The 16,671-nt window shown below is 41.8% G+C and overlaps 1 protein-coding gene across 3 annotated transcripts in view; it reads left to right on the top strand.

The window, feature by feature from the left end:
• Window positions 1-16,671, top strand: part of GABRG2 (gamma-aminobutyric acid type A receptor subunit gamma2) — a 224,204-nt gene that overhangs the window by 168,163 nt on the left and 39,370 nt on the right. For all 3 annotated transcript variants that reach the window (XM_033927639.1, XM_033927641.1, XM_033927640.1), the window contains exons 5-6: window positions 7,407-7,489; window positions 8,863-9,000. In XM_033927639.1, coding sequence (XP_033783530.1) covers window positions 7,407-7,489; window positions 8,863-9,000 — 221 coding nt within the window. The remainder of the gene's footprint in view (window positions 1-7,406; window positions 7,490-8,862; window positions 9,001-16,671) is intronic.

Here is a 16,671-nt window from a genome sequence, read left to right as displayed (position 1 = left end):
CCGAATGATTGTACAGGAGGGATCCCAACCCCTCCTGCCCAAAGACTGCACACCCTTCCATGAATATCGCGGCAGGAGGGAGCCCAACCCCTGCTGCCCGAAGACTGCCACCCCCACAAAGATTGCAGGAGGGGTTGGGCTCCCTCCTGCCGCGATCTTCGGGGAGGGGTGGGTAGTTTCATGGGGGGGTCCAGCAAGAGGGATTGGGCACCCTTCTGCTGGTTTTATTCAGCGGGTGGGACGTGAGGGGTTTCATTGGGAGGATCTGGCAGGAAGGATTAAGCACCCTCCTAGCGGCAATCTTCAGGGAGGGGTGGGAGGTTTCGTTGAGGAGGTCCAGCAGTAGGGATTGGGCACCCTCCTGCTGGGGGTGGGGTGGGCGGTCTTCGGGCAGGAGGGGTTGGGCTCCCTCCTGCTTCAATCATTCAGGGGGAGGATGAGGGGACTGGCGGCCGCAAATGCAGCCGCAATATTTATCGCAGCAGGAAGAATCTACCAAGGCTGCCAATCAAGTGGAGCAAGCTTCCTCCAAAGCAAGGCAAATCATAGGTTGCATACGCAGGAGTTTCGTCAGCCGTAAGCCTGAAGTCATTATGCCATTGTATAGATCCATGGTGAGACCACACCTGGAGTACTGTGTGCAATTTTGGAGGCCGCATTACCAAAAAGATGTGCTGAGACTAGAGTCGGTCCAGAGAATGGCCACCCGGATGATCGCGGGTCTCAAGGATCTCCCGTACGAGGAAAGGCTGGATAAGTTACAGCTCTACTCACTCGAGGAATGCAGAGAGAGGGGAGACATGATCGAGACGTTCAAGAATCTCACGGGTCGCATCGAAGTGGAAGAAGATATCTTCCTTCTCAAGGGTCCCACGGCAACCAGAGGGCACCCGTGGAAAATCAGGGGAGGGAAACTGCACAGTGACACCAGGAAATTATTTTTCACTGAAAGAGTGGTTGACCGCTGGAACAATCTTCCACTTCAGGTCACTGAGGCCAGCAGCGTGTCTGATTTTAAGGCCAAATGGGATAGACACGTGGGATCTATTCACTGAGTTAGGTGGGGAAGGGTCATTGCGGTGGGCAGGCTAGATGGGCCGTGGCCCTTATCTGCCGTCTATTTCTATGTTTCTATGTTTCTATAACCCAGTTCTGTAACTGACGACTGTGACATGGACTAGCAGAATTTCATCCAGTTTGCTAGCAGAACAGAGTGAGAGTCCTTTAGACAGTACAGAGATTTCCTGCTGTGATAATTGGTAGAGAGTTTTACTATTCCCATTTGATTTGCACTTCCATCCCTGTGGTCAGTGGCAGTTTGCCTGTGGGGAATCTGCTGACTTCTAACCTTGATCACCTTGTCAATTTGAATTCTGATTCTAATATTGCTCAGGTGGATTGGAAAATGTATCCAAGTTCTTTGGGTCTGTTCTATCAGGTGTTGTATCACCCATCCTTCAATATGAGATGCTGTTCTCTGTGTGATTCTGCAGGAGAGAAATCAGCTTTTTGTCTTTTTTTTGTGAATAACAATGTATTGTTTCTTTGCTTGGAGTTTTTGCAGGTCCTTCTGTAGTTGGCTCATGAGTTAGGAATTTAGCTCCTATATATTCTTTATGATTTCTTCTCTCTGGGTTTTTATCATTTACTTCTCGTAGAGTTGAGGTATAAGTTAATTTCTCAGTTTCTGATTAGTGTGTTTACAGAGTTTTTCTTCATAGTCAGAATTATAAATGTTGGACATAGGATTTTTGATCTTGAATCCTTTGGGAATGATATTCTTCTTCTTGCAGATTGTCAGAAAGTAAAGGTGACTCTTCTGTTTGTTTTCTTTTTCTATAAGTCTGCTCATTTGCCTTTTCATGCGGCTGTACAGTAAGTGGTATCTTTCATCTTGAGTAAAAAGGTATGGTAGCCATTTTAGTCCACTTTTAATGGTTATAATCTATATATACTGCTCCTTGTGACCCTGAGCAAGTCACTCAATCCCTCATTGCCCCAGGTATGTTAGATAGATTGTGAGTCCACCGGGACAGAAAGGGGAAAATGCTTCAGTACCTGATTGTAAACCGCCTAGATAACCTTGATAGGTAGTATATAAATGCCTATAAAAATAAATAGATAAATATATTTATATTTATAGAAAACAAGCTTATGAATTGTAACACCTTTACTGAAGCTCATGCAAACCACTCTGAATTGACTCCCCAGTCATTAGAAGTGGTATAGATGCTTCCAATAAACATAAACAAAACATAAAGGAAATAAGGTAAATTTTTTTTTTTATTGGACTAACTAATAAAGGTATCACCTTATGTCCTTTAGGGTTCGGGTGGATTCCATAAAATTTATATTTTGTTTAATTTCTATATATTATATTGAAACATGCTAAATCTTTTATGGTTCATCAAGGATCCTCCGGCTACAATAAGAGAAGCATTGAGAGTACATCATGCAAAGAAAAAGGCAGTATTGACCCAGGAAGTGGCACTACAGAGATCTCACCTTCTGTTGGGGGTTGATGTTAGCTCTATAATATCTCATTCTATCAACTGCCCAATGAAAAATGCTGGAGAGGATAATGAGCTGGGAACAGAAACTCCTGGTCTTCTAAAAGCAGCAACTTATAAGGGATTGATTATATGCTGGAAATATATGCATTTTAATAATGTGAAGTAACAACTTGTAGGATCTGGGAGGAAGGTAAAGCCTAAATGAGGGGTATCTTTATTCAGGCCATGGCTAGAGATAAAAAATCTAAAACAATAAGCAAAAATTGTTGTAAGACCTCTCCTACCTTCAAACAGTACATTAGCATCAGCCATCTAGACCAGGGCTGCCCAAGTCCGGTCCTCCAGATCTACTGGCAGGCCAGGTTTTCAGGACCTCCACAATGAATATGCATAAGAGAGCTTTGCCTGCACTGCCTTCATGATATGCAAATCTTTCTCATGCATATTCATTGTGGATATCCTGAAAACCTGGCCTGCCAGTAGATCTCAAGGACCAGACTTGAGCAGCCCTGATCTAGACTTATAAAGGCTCATAATTAAAAAAAACAAACATCCAAAAAGCATCCTACATCAGCACTTGGACGTCCTAATCGCCAGGACGTCCAAGGGCCGATAATTGAAATAATTTTTCTGTATGTCTAGCCAGATGTTCCAGCCTCTGTATGTTCAGAGCACGAGATGGGCATGGTGGAGGCGTGATACTGGGGGCATTAGACAGTCTCAAGGGTGGGTTAGACATGGATGTCTTGCAGCAATCTAATATAATAAAATGGTAGGACGCGCATGCGCACTAAAAAAAACGTGTTCCCTGATCCCGTCGGGTTTTTTTTAGTGCGCATGCGCAGGTTTACGTCACCAAACTCGGCAACTTGGACAACAATCGCGCTTATGCTCAAGCCGCCGCCACGAATCCTCTCTCGAACCGCACCAGGATCGAGAGAGGAGCTGCGGCGGGGGCTTGAGCATAAGCGCCATTGTTGTCCCCCTACCTAGCTGCGAGGCTGCGGCGGCCTTCCTCACGGTTTCACGGTGCTTGGTCCGCCAAACAATTCCTGCCGTTGACCAAATTTGCCCCACCGTTCCTTCCCTTCCTCCATCAGGTACAGTTCAGCTCTGCCTATGTTAAAAGCAGCTGCTTTGAAATTGGAGCCCTGCCGCCACCGTAACACGTTCCCTCTGCCGCGGTCCCATATGTCAGAGAAGGGGCGGGACCAAGGCAGAGGGGAAAGTGCTACGGCAGTGGCAGGGCTCCGATTTCGACGCGGCTGCTTTTAACATTGGTGGAGCTGCACAGCACCTGATGGAGGGAGGGAAGGAAAGGTGGTTGTGCGCTGTTGAGCCCCTCTGCACGGGCCCAAACCAAAAAAGGAGCCAGGACTCTTCCCAACCCGGCGCCGCCAGACCCGACAAAACGGCCCTACACTCACAGACCCGCGAGCAGGGTTGCCATGGAAACCTAACCGGAATTACATGCAGTCGTCAAGGGTCAGTGAGAGGGGATCAGGAGCTAAAGAGAGATTGAAAAAAACAAACAAACAACAGTGCACAAGTAGAGAGAGACACACAGACAGTCACAGAAGGACAGGGGGGCTAAAGACACAGATTGAAAAAATAACAAAACACAGAGGACAAGGAGAGAGAGTGACACAGACACTCACAGAAGGACAGGGGGCTAAAGAGACAGATTGAAAAAAATAACAAAACACAGAGGACAAGGAGAGAGAGACACAGGAAAAAAAAATGACAAACAGACATACAGCAGCCAAGGAGACAGACATACTTACATACAGCGACCAAGTAGACAATCAGCAAAAAAACACAAACAAACACACAAAGCAAAAAATTAGAAACATACAGCGGCCAAGGAGACAGGCATGCAACAAATAGGAAAAATAAAAAAACTTTTAATAAATCAACCATACATGAAGAAGGAATATAAAAAAAATAAAAAAAAGGGAAAAGACACCTACAGGGAAACACAGGAACAAGAGCATACAGAGAAAACAGAAGTTTGCAGGAATCAGGAACATATAGAGAAAGGAGAGCAGAGACCCCTGCAAGAAGAGAAAAATAGCAAAGAGACTGGGGATGAGAAAGAGAGCAGAGATGCTTGCAGGGAGAAAAAGCTAAGCAGTAATGTTACAGCTTGAGAGTGCAGACTGAGGAAGAAAGCAGAGACAGCGCTACACAGGGAAATGGAGGGAGGAAAGAGACAGAAAGAAAAATACAGACAGACATAAATTCTAGCACCCGTTAATGTAACGGGCTTAACGACTAGTAATCAAATATTTTGCAAGACATCCTGGATGGAACTTATGCGTTTGAACCTAGACCTGTTTTAGAAGGGTCTAAGTGCCACAGAGGTGCCCAAACTGACCAGATGTATACAATATTCAAAGCAATCCTTACATAACTAAATATATAAGGTTCAAGGAAGAAATACAAAAAAAATATTTTGTTTGTTTTCACAGATGCCAATAGCGCCACCTGTGAATAAATATCCAAAAAGAGATAGGTCTTTAAATTTTCCTTAAACTTATCTGCTGATATTATTGATTTAATTGCCAAGGGGATTGCATTCCAATATCATGGACCAGTTACAGAGAAAATTGTATCTCGAACATGTTCATGTACATTCTTTGTATAAGCAACTGCTTGTTTATGGATCTCAAGTTTCTAGCAGCCACGTATGGAGTGAGCAAACGTGTAAGATACGGGTGCTCATCTGTTTTCAAAACCTTGAAAGTAATAAAAATCAACTTATATGCAATACAATATTTTACTCCCTTCTGCCCTCTGCTCACCACCTTAGCCAGCAGTTTAGCCATTCCTTCTAAATGTATCCCCTACCCTGGCATCCTGTTTGTCTGTCTTGATTGTTTAGATTGTAAGCTCACTCAAGCAAGGACTGTCTCCTTTGTGACTCTGTACAGCGCTACATACATCTGTTATTATATATTCTTGATAAAACATAAAAGATAAGAATATTTAAAGCACATTTCTTCACACATAAAACATATGCAAAAAAGGTTGAATCTATAAATAGCACCTAGCTGGTTTCTCTGCAGAACTTAATTTTTTTAAATTGCTTTAATAATTGAAAATACCATTAAAAGGCAATTAAAACATTAATTTTCACGCAGAAATCATCATGGTGCCTACGCCACGGCACCTAGCAGTGCCTGCCCACACCCAAAATACGGGTATGATTAGGGGCAGAGTTTGGGCATGGAATGACTTAGTGCGCAACTGGATGGCGTTCTGGGGAAATAGCAAGTACTGCAGAAAGGACGGACTATACCTCAACAAAGAAGGAGCAAGAGTATTGGCAGGCAACATGAAGAGGGCCATCGAGAAGGCTTTAAACTAAAGGACAGGGGAAAGCCGACAGTCGACCACCAGTCGATGACCCGGGTGACAGGATGCCCTGAAGAAGGAACTACTGACAACTACTCAGACACGGGAGGGGACGACTACAAAGCAAATAAGGAAGACAATGCAGGAGCAGAAAAGGATACCGTGAAAGAAACAGTAGAGACTGCTAAGCTTAGAAAGTCCAAGAAGGTAACACAAAGGGAATTCAAATGTATGTATACGAATGCTAGAAGTCTGAGAAACAAAATGGGAGAATTAGAGACAATAGCAAGACACGATGAACTGGAAATCATTGGCATAACAGAAACATGGTGTAATGATGAAAACAAATGGGACACAGTACTACAGGGATACAAACTATACAGAAGAGATAGAGTAGGGCAGAAAGGTGGAGGTATTGCCCTATATGTTCAGGATGGAGTAGAAACTGTTAGAGAGGCTACGATGGAAAGGAAGGAGAAGCTGAAGTCCCTCTGGATCAAGATTCCTAGACACAATGGTGCAGACACAAAAATTGGCCTTTTCTATCGACCTCCAGGACAGATGGAGGAGACAGACTCAGAAATGATAGAGGAAATTAAACAAGAATGTAAGACAGGTAATGTAATAATCATAAGAGACTTCAATTTCCCGGGGATAGACTGGAACCTGGGAACCTCGAACTGCGGCAAGAAGGCCAAGTTCCTGGAAGCGCTAGGGGACTGCTTCCTGGAACAAATGGTGGGAGAGCCGACGAGAGGAAACGCCACCTTGGACTTGGTCCTCAATGACATTACGGGACCGATAAAATAAGTAGAAGTCATGGTCCCGCTGGGGACGAGCGATCACAAAATGATCAACTTTAAACTTGACATCGGGAAAGGGAAACGTACCAAAACCTTAACCACGACCCTTAAACTTTAAAAAGGGAAGATACGATAGCATGAGAGCCATGGTGAAACAACGGATCAAGAAAAAGATGGACAAAGTTAAAACGGTAGATCAGGCATGGTCCCTACTGAAAAAAGTGACGGGTTTTGAAAAGCCATCCAGACCCCCGGACATGTCCTTGAAAAGGAGAACATATCCGGGGAAATTGGATATCTGCTAACCCTAGGCCAGGAAAACCCTGGTCTAATATACCGACGCCTAACATTATGACGCCTACCAATGCCTAAGTTGAGTTAGGTGCCACTAGGCCTTAATTTGATTGACATGCCATAGGAGCTTTTATCAATGGTTTCTACCAATGTAGGCACTGTTCCCCTTAACTATATCCATGACATCCTGTTTGTCTGTCATGGCTGTTTAGATTGTAAGCTCTTTCGAGCAGGGACTGTTTTCTTGTTCTTTGTGACTCTGTGCAGTGCTGCTTTTGTCTGATAGAGCTATAGAAATAATTAATAGTAGTAGTGGAATCAGGCCCAAAATGTCTGAAATTTGTTCTTCTATTATGGTGGTTTTGTCAGCATCTTCAGATAGTTACTTCAACATTCTCTCCAAGGCAAATGTTATATTTTAAAATATGTTTCTTTGTAGGTTGACAATAGATGCAGAATGCCAGTTACAATTGCACAACTTTCCCATGGATGAACATTCCTGCCCACTGGAGTTTTCGAGCTGTAAGTAATGTCTTCCTTTACCATGAAAGTTTGTTAAAACTAAATTAACTTAAGAAATGCCAAGCTGGATCAAACCAACTATTTTCCAATCCTAGTGTCCTCTTTCCGACAATGGTTAATCGAGGCTACTTGAAAGTACCCAGAAAATCCTGATGTTTATTCCCAGAAATGATCACCCTGCCCAATATTTAAAAGTCTGAAACATTTTTGATAGCAGTTAAACTACAAACTTTGACCACATCCTCAAAGAGGTAATTCCCCAACTTAATGATGTGTTGTCTGAAAAACAATTTTCTTTCAAATCTGCTACCAATTAATTATGGAGTATCCCGTGATCCTTGTACAATTTGTTTTGCAGAGTACTGAGACGAGTTTGTAAACCCCCTAACTAGGTCTCAATTTGGGGATTCTTCGGAGAATATTTCTTTCCCTTTGCCTAATTTTTGTAAAGTGTTTTAGTCTCAATTTTTGTTGGTAAAAGTCAGTCTAGAAATACTAATATTAGATTAGATTAGCCCTTTATTTGACATTGTTGCTCAGAAGCAACATGTGTTTCTATGGCTCCTATGGGAGATCTGAATCTCCAAATGCCTGTTACTTGGCATTGTTACTCTCATTCAACATCAAGTTAAGTAATGCAGCCATTTTCACCATCTGTCAATTAAAGAGTTAATATTCTTATGTGAAAAGTATGTAAACCCTTCATTCAGGAAGATATGGCACCTCTTTAAACATCAAGAATTTTAACTAAATATATGCCGCCCAATGTCAGCGGTATTTAGCTGGCCGAGAACAACTCCTAGCCATTTAGATACCCCTAGGCTGGTTAATTACTGATATTCAGCAGGAGATGAATATCCATGTAAGTATAGTCACCCAGAAGTTAACAAACACCAGCCAATATTCACACTGGTGCCCTGTTAATTCCTAGCTCATCCCACTAGACTACCAGAGATCACCTCCAGGTAAGTCCTGGAGAAAGGGGGTTGTGTAGGTGATCTGAGAGATCAGAAAGGAGAGGAGGGTTCTAAGAGGGAGATCAAAATTTAGGAAGGGAAACTTGGAGGGGAGATCATTGGATTGACAGACTCACTTATCCAGGTCCTCTCAGATATTCAGCCAATACCTGGATAGGTGTCTAATGTGGGTCCTGAATGAATATTGTCTCAGACTACTTAAGTGTTGGTGGCTAACTCTCATCTCGTATATTCAATGCTAATTCCTAGACATGGCCCAGAATTGAATATCTGGATCTAATTCAGCAAGTGGCAGTCAGAACTTAATAAAAAACACTAACCACTGCTGATTGAATGTTGGCTGGTAAGTGAATATATGTGATAGATAATTTACAACTTTGTTTGATTGTATTGAAGATGGTTATCCGAGGGAGGAGATTATTTATCAATGGAAGCGAACTTCAGTGGATGTCGGAGATACCAGATCTTGGCGGCTTTATCAGTTTTCTTTTGTTGGTTTGAGAAATACAACAGAGTTTGTGAAGACTACCTCAGGTAGGTGTTACTACAGTTGAGGTCTTTGTGATAAGAGCATAAGAAGTACCAAATCAGAATCACAAAATATTGTACATTAGCCTGCTTTAATCCAATTCAATATATATATACGTGTCAAAGATCCTTATGGAAGCTTTCTTTGACTTTTTAAAGATTTATACCCAGGGAAAGATTCAATCTTTGAAAGGCCCTAGGCAAATCATTTCCATATAAATATATTTTTAAAATTCCCACAAATGGAGCTCCTATGGATCTGAGTGTTACAGATGCCCCATATAAGAGGCCTGAGGAAGCTAAGCCACAACTAGAAACCACTACCTTCACACTATTGCCTGTACCTCACTATCTTCCCTTCCATCCTGTTCTCCTCTACCCCACCACTGTGCCCTTCTCACATTGCCACTACCGCTAGGCCTATGTTAATACCCAAACAGTATAGCTGGGCGGGACCGTGACTTTCTGCATGCCGCTAATGCCAAGACCAACAGAAAAAGCAGCAGTGGCACATAGAGAGACATAGTCCCATGCGTCTGACTGCTTACTAGTGTGGACTTGAAGTTGGTGGGCAGGGTAGAGGAGAGAGAAGGAACACAGGAATAGAAGGAAGAGAGAGAGACTGGCAATACTGGAAGACAGACAGGGGCCATGCTCAATGGGGGGCACAGATAGAGACATGACAATACTGAATAGGAGACGGCAGAGAGAGCCAGGCAATGATAAATGAACTGGAGAGAGTAAGAGACAGACAAGTGAAATATTGCATCAAGGGAGCAATGCTGTATGAGGAAACAGAGATAGGCAAGGGCAATCCTAATTGGGGAGGGGACAGGGAAAGATTCAGACAGGGGCAGTGATGAATGGCAAAGGGGTGAGGGAGGGGGAGAGAGAGAGATTGAGAGAGAGACACAGAGATAGAGGAAAAGGCATAGGGAAGGAGAAGATGGGGCATTACTGCTTGAGGGGAAAGAAAAAGAGATGGGACAATCTTGAAAGGTGTGGGGGAGGAGGAGAGAGAGAGGACAATACTACATGGCATGGGCAGAGACAAGTTTACAAGTTTATTAAAAATTTGATATCCCGCCAAATCAAGCTTCAAGGCGATTTACATATTAAAACAAAGGGAGATACATAAAAAAAATATATAAGAAAAAAAACCATATGCATTACAAATATACACTAATCACGCAGACTAGCACAGGAACGAAAGGAAAAAGGGAAATAACTACAATATTTGGATAGAAATAAAAGGAGGGGGAGAACGAAAGGGCGGGGAGACTTAAAGACAGACAGGTATGGCCGAGGTGGCAAGACAGAAAAATGGCAAGACTCCCCCCAAAAAAATTTTCCATAAGCGAAGGCAGTTTTGCTTGTTACCCGTCCCCTTACCTCCAAAGTAGGTAGTCTGTGATTAGATACAGAGACCTCCAGTAAGTCCTGTAGCAAAATCTGAAATATGTTCAAGCCTAAATCTAGCATGTAAACTCTGTCCAGGTAGTATCCAGCCAATGTACACTGCAAGTTAACCGGCTGAGACCAGCAATGGCACTGAAGCAGAAATTGTATATACACAAAGGCAATGCGACGTGGTACATACAGTCTGCCAACACCCAACAATTAGGTTCAAAGTGGATTAATAAGTAGAACAGATCTACAGAAATTATTCAATCAGAGTTACAAATTAAGCTTCTGAAATAAATACATTTTAATCTTTTCCAGAAAGATAGATATGTAAGTTCAATCCTTATTGGAAGACCAAAATTAAACTGCCTGGTAAGGAAAAGCTAATTGCAAAGATTGCTTATCTAATTCCAGAAAATAGAAACATAGAACATGACTGCAGAAAAGGGCCAGGGCCCATCTAGTCTGCCCACACTAATGGCCCACCCCCTAACTACCTCCATGAAGAGATCCCACATGCCAATCCCATCTTTTCTTAAAATCTGGCACGCTGCTGGCCTCAATTACCTGTTGTGGAAGATTATTCCAGCGGTCAACCACCCTTTCGGTGAAGAAAAGCCAGTCGGCCCGTCCACTTTGACTGTTCCTGTACTCAGTGAGCCTTCACCAGTGTCCCTCCCTGACGAAGAGACGAAATCCGGGTCGGAGGGACGGGAATTTAATCAGATAAGACAAAACATTCAGGATTTTACTGAAGCACTTATATTTATATTTTTATTTTAATAAGTCACCAATGAGAGTCAACATCATTAATTGCTCCCTAATATAGATAAGTACAACAAGCTGGAAATATTTACCAGATAGGCTTTAGATATGCTTTAATACATAGGGAGGGCAGGGGACTTATGAAGGCGATGATGGTCCCCTTGTAAACCTCATTGTAGTGACATCACTATTACATGGGTTTCTTGGTCTGAGCACTTCACAAATATTTTAAATAATGTATTTTGCACAATTATAAATGGAAAAATTTCTAATTGGAATATAGCTGTGATTATATGAATATATAGCAATTATTGTCACAGATTACAAAGAAAGTTATCTCTCTATTTTGTAGTCAATATAAATCCAACATGCCATTTTAAATAAGATTTGAGACTTTACTGTCAACCAGTGAAGCCTTAATAGACAAGGAGTAACATGATTGAAACACTTTTTTTTTTTTAACACCATCTTCACTGCTTTTAGATAATAAAGAGACTGATAAAAAGCAATAAAGGCCATTACAAATAGTCCAGACAAGCCAAAATTATTGATTGGGTCAAAATAGTAAAATGTTTAAAAAAAAAAAAAAAAAAAAAGACTGAAGTTGGCGGTTTGTTTGTTTTTTTTTTTCTAAAGGTGATGACCCAGAAGTGTAATAAAAGGCTCAAGAGTCTACTGTAGCTGCAAGGATTTATTAAATCACAGTGCCCCACCCTGCCACCTTTTGGCATAGTCTTCCTGCTTCAGGGATCTAGGACTGCATATATATTAGATTCTATACAATCTTTCCTCTATGAGATGTCAGGAATACCCCAATGGCTTAGTTATTGCCTTGCATTCACCAGGCTCCTCGTCATACATGCGGTGAACTGAAAACTGGTCAAAAGAATTCGTCAGCATTTGAAAGCCAATAAAGTGCATTTTCACGCAGTATTGGGGAAAAATTCAGTTTGTAACACACTATACAAATAAGCAACCTAGCACACAGCACAGCACTAGGGTTACCATATTTGTGAAGACAAAAAAAAGAAGACATGTGACCCCACCCATAGCCCCACCCTGTTCCACCCAAGCTCTGCCCCAGCCTCCCGCAAACTGAGCCAAATGCATGCGCCAGTAGATCAGGTGACTGCAGTGGCATACCTAGTATATTTGACACCCAGGGCCAATCATTTTTAACAACTCCCTCCTCTATATAAATGTTTATCAAAACAGAAATAATACTATCCTAAAGCAAAAAAATAAAAAAAAAGTTGTTTTTTTTAATCTTTGTCATCTCTGGTTTCTGTTTTTCTAATCTCTTTACTCTCATCCTTCCATCCAGCATCTCTTTACTCTCATCCAGCATCCAGCATCTTTTACTCTCTCTTCCATCCAGCATCTGCCCTCTTTCTCTGCCCCTTCCATCTACTGCCTGCCCCCTTGCATATGGCATCTACCCTCTCCCTCTTCCATCCAGTCTGTGCCCCATCTCCTTTTTACATGATTCATTCCAGCTCCACCCCCTCTTCAATTTTATCTCTTCTTTCTCTTCCCCCCCCCCCATGTCTCTCCTCTCTTTTCCTTTCTTCCTTTCTTCCACTTTCCACCCCATCCCATGATCTGGCATCTTTCTTCTTCCCTTCCTCCCTTCTTCCTCTCCCCCAATGGTTTGGCATCTCTCCTTTCCACCCCCCAGGTCTAGTATCTCAGTCTCCTTCCCTTCCCTTCCATTCCTCCCTTCCACCCCATCCATGATCTGGCATTGCTGTCTCTTTCCTTCTCCTTCCCATCCATTCTTCCCCCCCCCCACATGCTCTTACATCTGTCTCCTCCTTCCCCCCTCTCCTCACCCTTCAACATCTGCTGTCTTTGTCCCCATCAGCCCAGCGTGTCACTATCCCTTCTCTTTAATCTACACCAGATCCAGCATCTCTTTGTCCCTCTCTCCATCTTTCTCTGATCCAGCCTCAGTCTCTCTCTCATGCCTCTGTCTCTCTTCTCTCTCTCATCTGATCTTTCCACTTCACCCTGCCCCTCCACTCCACTCTCCTCCCACTTCCTACCAGCTGCCTGTTTCCTTCCTCCCACCCCCTCCAAGCATCATCTTGGTCTGGTATTTCTCACTATTTCCTCCCCTCTCCTACCCAGGTTTTTCACTTCTCCTACACGTTGATGGCAACATCAGTGATTGAGATGCCCGCTGCTGGCCAGCTCCTGAACTCTCCTCTCTACTGTGTCCTGCTTGCATCAAAAGCAGTGGGTGTCTCAATCACTGACGCTACTGGCAATGAATCTGGAGGTAGGGGGTGGGGTTACAAGGGGATAAAGAGAGACAAGAAAGGAAGTGCAGAAAAGAGAGAAAGCAAGCCAGACTTCAGGGGTGAAGATAACAGAGGGTAGGGTTAAATGGCCATTTTTCCGTCACATATTCACTTAAAACCCTCCTATGCCAAATTCAAGTCACTACATTGGATTAGGGTTACCAGACGTCTTTTTAAAAGGACTGTCTGGGCTTCCGTACGGACTTTCCAAACCTGACATTTGGCCGGGTTGTGGAAAGCCAGTATCAGCTCTGGATGCATCTGGAGGGCCTTTGGTCATGCGTGGATGATGTCACACGCATTCGTGCATGCTCCAGGCCCTCCATATGCAGCCGGAGCTTATAGCAAAGAGAGGAGGCTTTCTGGGATCGGGGCTGGAGGGCAGAATGGGGTGGCCTAGAGGCAGAACTGAGCAGGGCTGGAGGCAGAATAGGGCAGGGTCATGTGTCCGGGATTTTCTTCTTTAAATATGGTAACCCGACATTGGACTGATGAAAAAAGATAACTAATTAGTTAATGTTAAAGCTGTAATGAAAAAGAGACCTGGTGGAGGAAAGCTTTTAAAGTAATTGTGGTAGAAAACCAGAAAAGCTTACCGGAGGAGTTAATGCTTTAATCCTTTTCTAAATGTGTTATCCTTTTCCTCCTATTAATGGGGATTGATATTTAAGATATTTAACTGTGTTGTTTTTTTTTAATATCTTTGATTGTTTTTATATGTCTTGTATTTATACCATCTGGACTAGAATTTCCCAGGAAAAGGATATATAAAGATTTTAAATACGTGCATAACTTGCAATAGATCAGTTTTGATGCATCTATATCCTGGAATAGCCATCGCATATTTTCATATTGAAATTATTCCATTTGTCTCACTTTTCTGTCTTTCCTACTATTTGTGTTTGCTTCTATATAGCACCCTGTGAGTTGAAAACCTTTTTGTTGAATAGGTGGGGGAAGGGTTGTTTGCCATTGATATTGGTATTTGAATGCAACTTGTACCAATTCAACCATCACACTCTATAGTTTACTATAGAACTGCTTATTTTCACTGTGGAATTAATTTTTTTTCTTTTGTTGATAAACCATTCATAGCAAAATTGTATTCACAGTCACTGTTCAACTACAGTTTGACATGAGGTGCAAACCTGCATCACTCCAACAAATGAAATAGAATAGTTTACCCTGCGGACATGGCATTTAGCCAGCAAAAGAAATCTCTTGTATCCACCTGTCTTCAATGGTAATAGTAATGGTAATTGTAAACGGTAGTCCCGGGGATCCAGTTGGAATCCCTGCCAAACTACCTTAAAGATACCTTGAAAAAAATGTGTTGGGGTTTTTTTGGTTGGGAAAGCAAACATTAGAGTAATTACATTTTTTTTTTGTAAATCTTTATTGATTTTCAAACTTTGATAGTGCAATACAAATGATATATCAGAAAAACTGCACAAAAACACACTAACTATATACCGTAATTATTACATTACATTATATTACATTTGTGATTTCTATTCCGCCTGTGCCTTGCGGTTCTAAGCGGATTACAGTTAAAGAGATCAGGACATTACCGAGAGAATTACATAACAACGATTCAAGTAAATTACATGTTGTGGTATAGAAATACAAGTTAGTAGATAACTGGATTTATCGATAGAGTAACTTAGCAGGGTTCAAGTAGTTACAGGGTATAGTGGGGAAAACAATATAGGTAACTGAAGAAAGATACCTAACATTGATGGAATAGGTTAAATGTATATCTATGGGAGATGCTTATTTAGGAATAGGTTAAATGGATACCTATGGGAGAAGCTTATTTAGGAGTCTGGATATTTTTGGTGTTTGAGGTTCGAGGGGTTGACTGATGTGTTATTTACTGGGGAGAGTGCTTGTGCTATTGTGGAGGGGAATAGTAAGTAAGGACGTGTTTTTTGAAAAGAAATGTTTTGATTTCTTTTCGGAACACTTTGATGTCTGTTGTTTTGATCATCAGTTTGGTGATGGTGGGGTCGATTTTCGCTGCCTGTGTCGCATTCGCTGCCTGTGTCGCATTAACAATCATTTCCTCCTCTCCTTAACTTATTATTTAAACAATAGTACATATAAAATAATTTCAATATTATAATGAAATAAATTAACTTTTCAAAATATATTTCCCAACCTCCCTGGATGTGTAAAGAATGTAATGAAAAAAGAAACATGACCTTAATTATAATACAATAAAATTAGTCAATGGACTCCATACATCTTTAAAAGACTTATTATTCCCAAAACGTTCTGCCATCATCTTTTCATACTTATACGTGGTACACACAGTTACCCACCAAAAAGTAAAATTAATCCTATCATAGCTTTTCCAATTATGAGTAATCAGTTGAACCCCTATTCCTGCCAAGATCAGGAAAAGACGACTTTTATATATATCTAAAGTAGGTTTAACATGAAGCAGCGTACCACAAATTATCGCCTCGTATCACAAGGGGATAGATGATTCAAGAATGAGATTAATTTGTCCCCAAATTGACTTCTAGAAATCAAGTATCAATGGACAAAAATATAACAGATGATCCAAAATCCCTGTATTAATATGACAATGCCAGCATCTATTAGATTTAGAATTATCTATTTTTTGTAAATGAACTGGGGTAATTAAATTAACAGGTGAAAAGTCAAGGATATTCAGATGATAATTGGCACAGCAGCTAATATAAGGCTAGATTTTCACAAGTTTAGCAATGATCGCTACTAACTGACCCAATTCACAAAATGGCCCACCGCGTGTTTTTCCCCTTGATCGTCCATTTTCCATTCTGGCCATGCAAATTAGTAAAACCCCATGCACAATAGCCAAGCGATTGATTCAGTTACATTGCTTGGCTATTTAACATCAGGTTTTACCGATCCTAAAACTCGATTACTGTTGACCTATCGGTAATTATGTTACCGACAGGTCTGCCTGGTTTTTGGGTTTTTTTCAATGGCATAGATATTTTGCATGTATTACACAAGTAAAATATCTGTCCATAGAAAATGGAAAAAAACACTCACTGCTGCCAACGATCCTCACCCAAAGATCCCCAACAATTGCACTCCCCCCCCCCCAACAAACGCGATGACCCTAAAACAAATGGCAGGAGGGATGCCCACTCCCTCTTGCCCTGAAGGCGCATGCCCGCCTGCTCCCTCCTGTCAGTTTCAGTTAGTA

This window comes from Geotrypetes seraphini, chromosome 18 (genome assembly GCF_902459505.1).
Source record: "Geotrypetes seraphini chromosome 18, aGeoSer1.1, whole genome shotgun sequence".
Lineage (NCBI taxonomy): Eukaryota > Metazoa > Chordata > Amphibia > Gymnophiona > Dermophiidae > Geotrypetes > Geotrypetes seraphini.
Note: the sequence above shows the minus strand (reverse complement) of the source record. Positions and strands in the feature narration are given on the sequence as shown.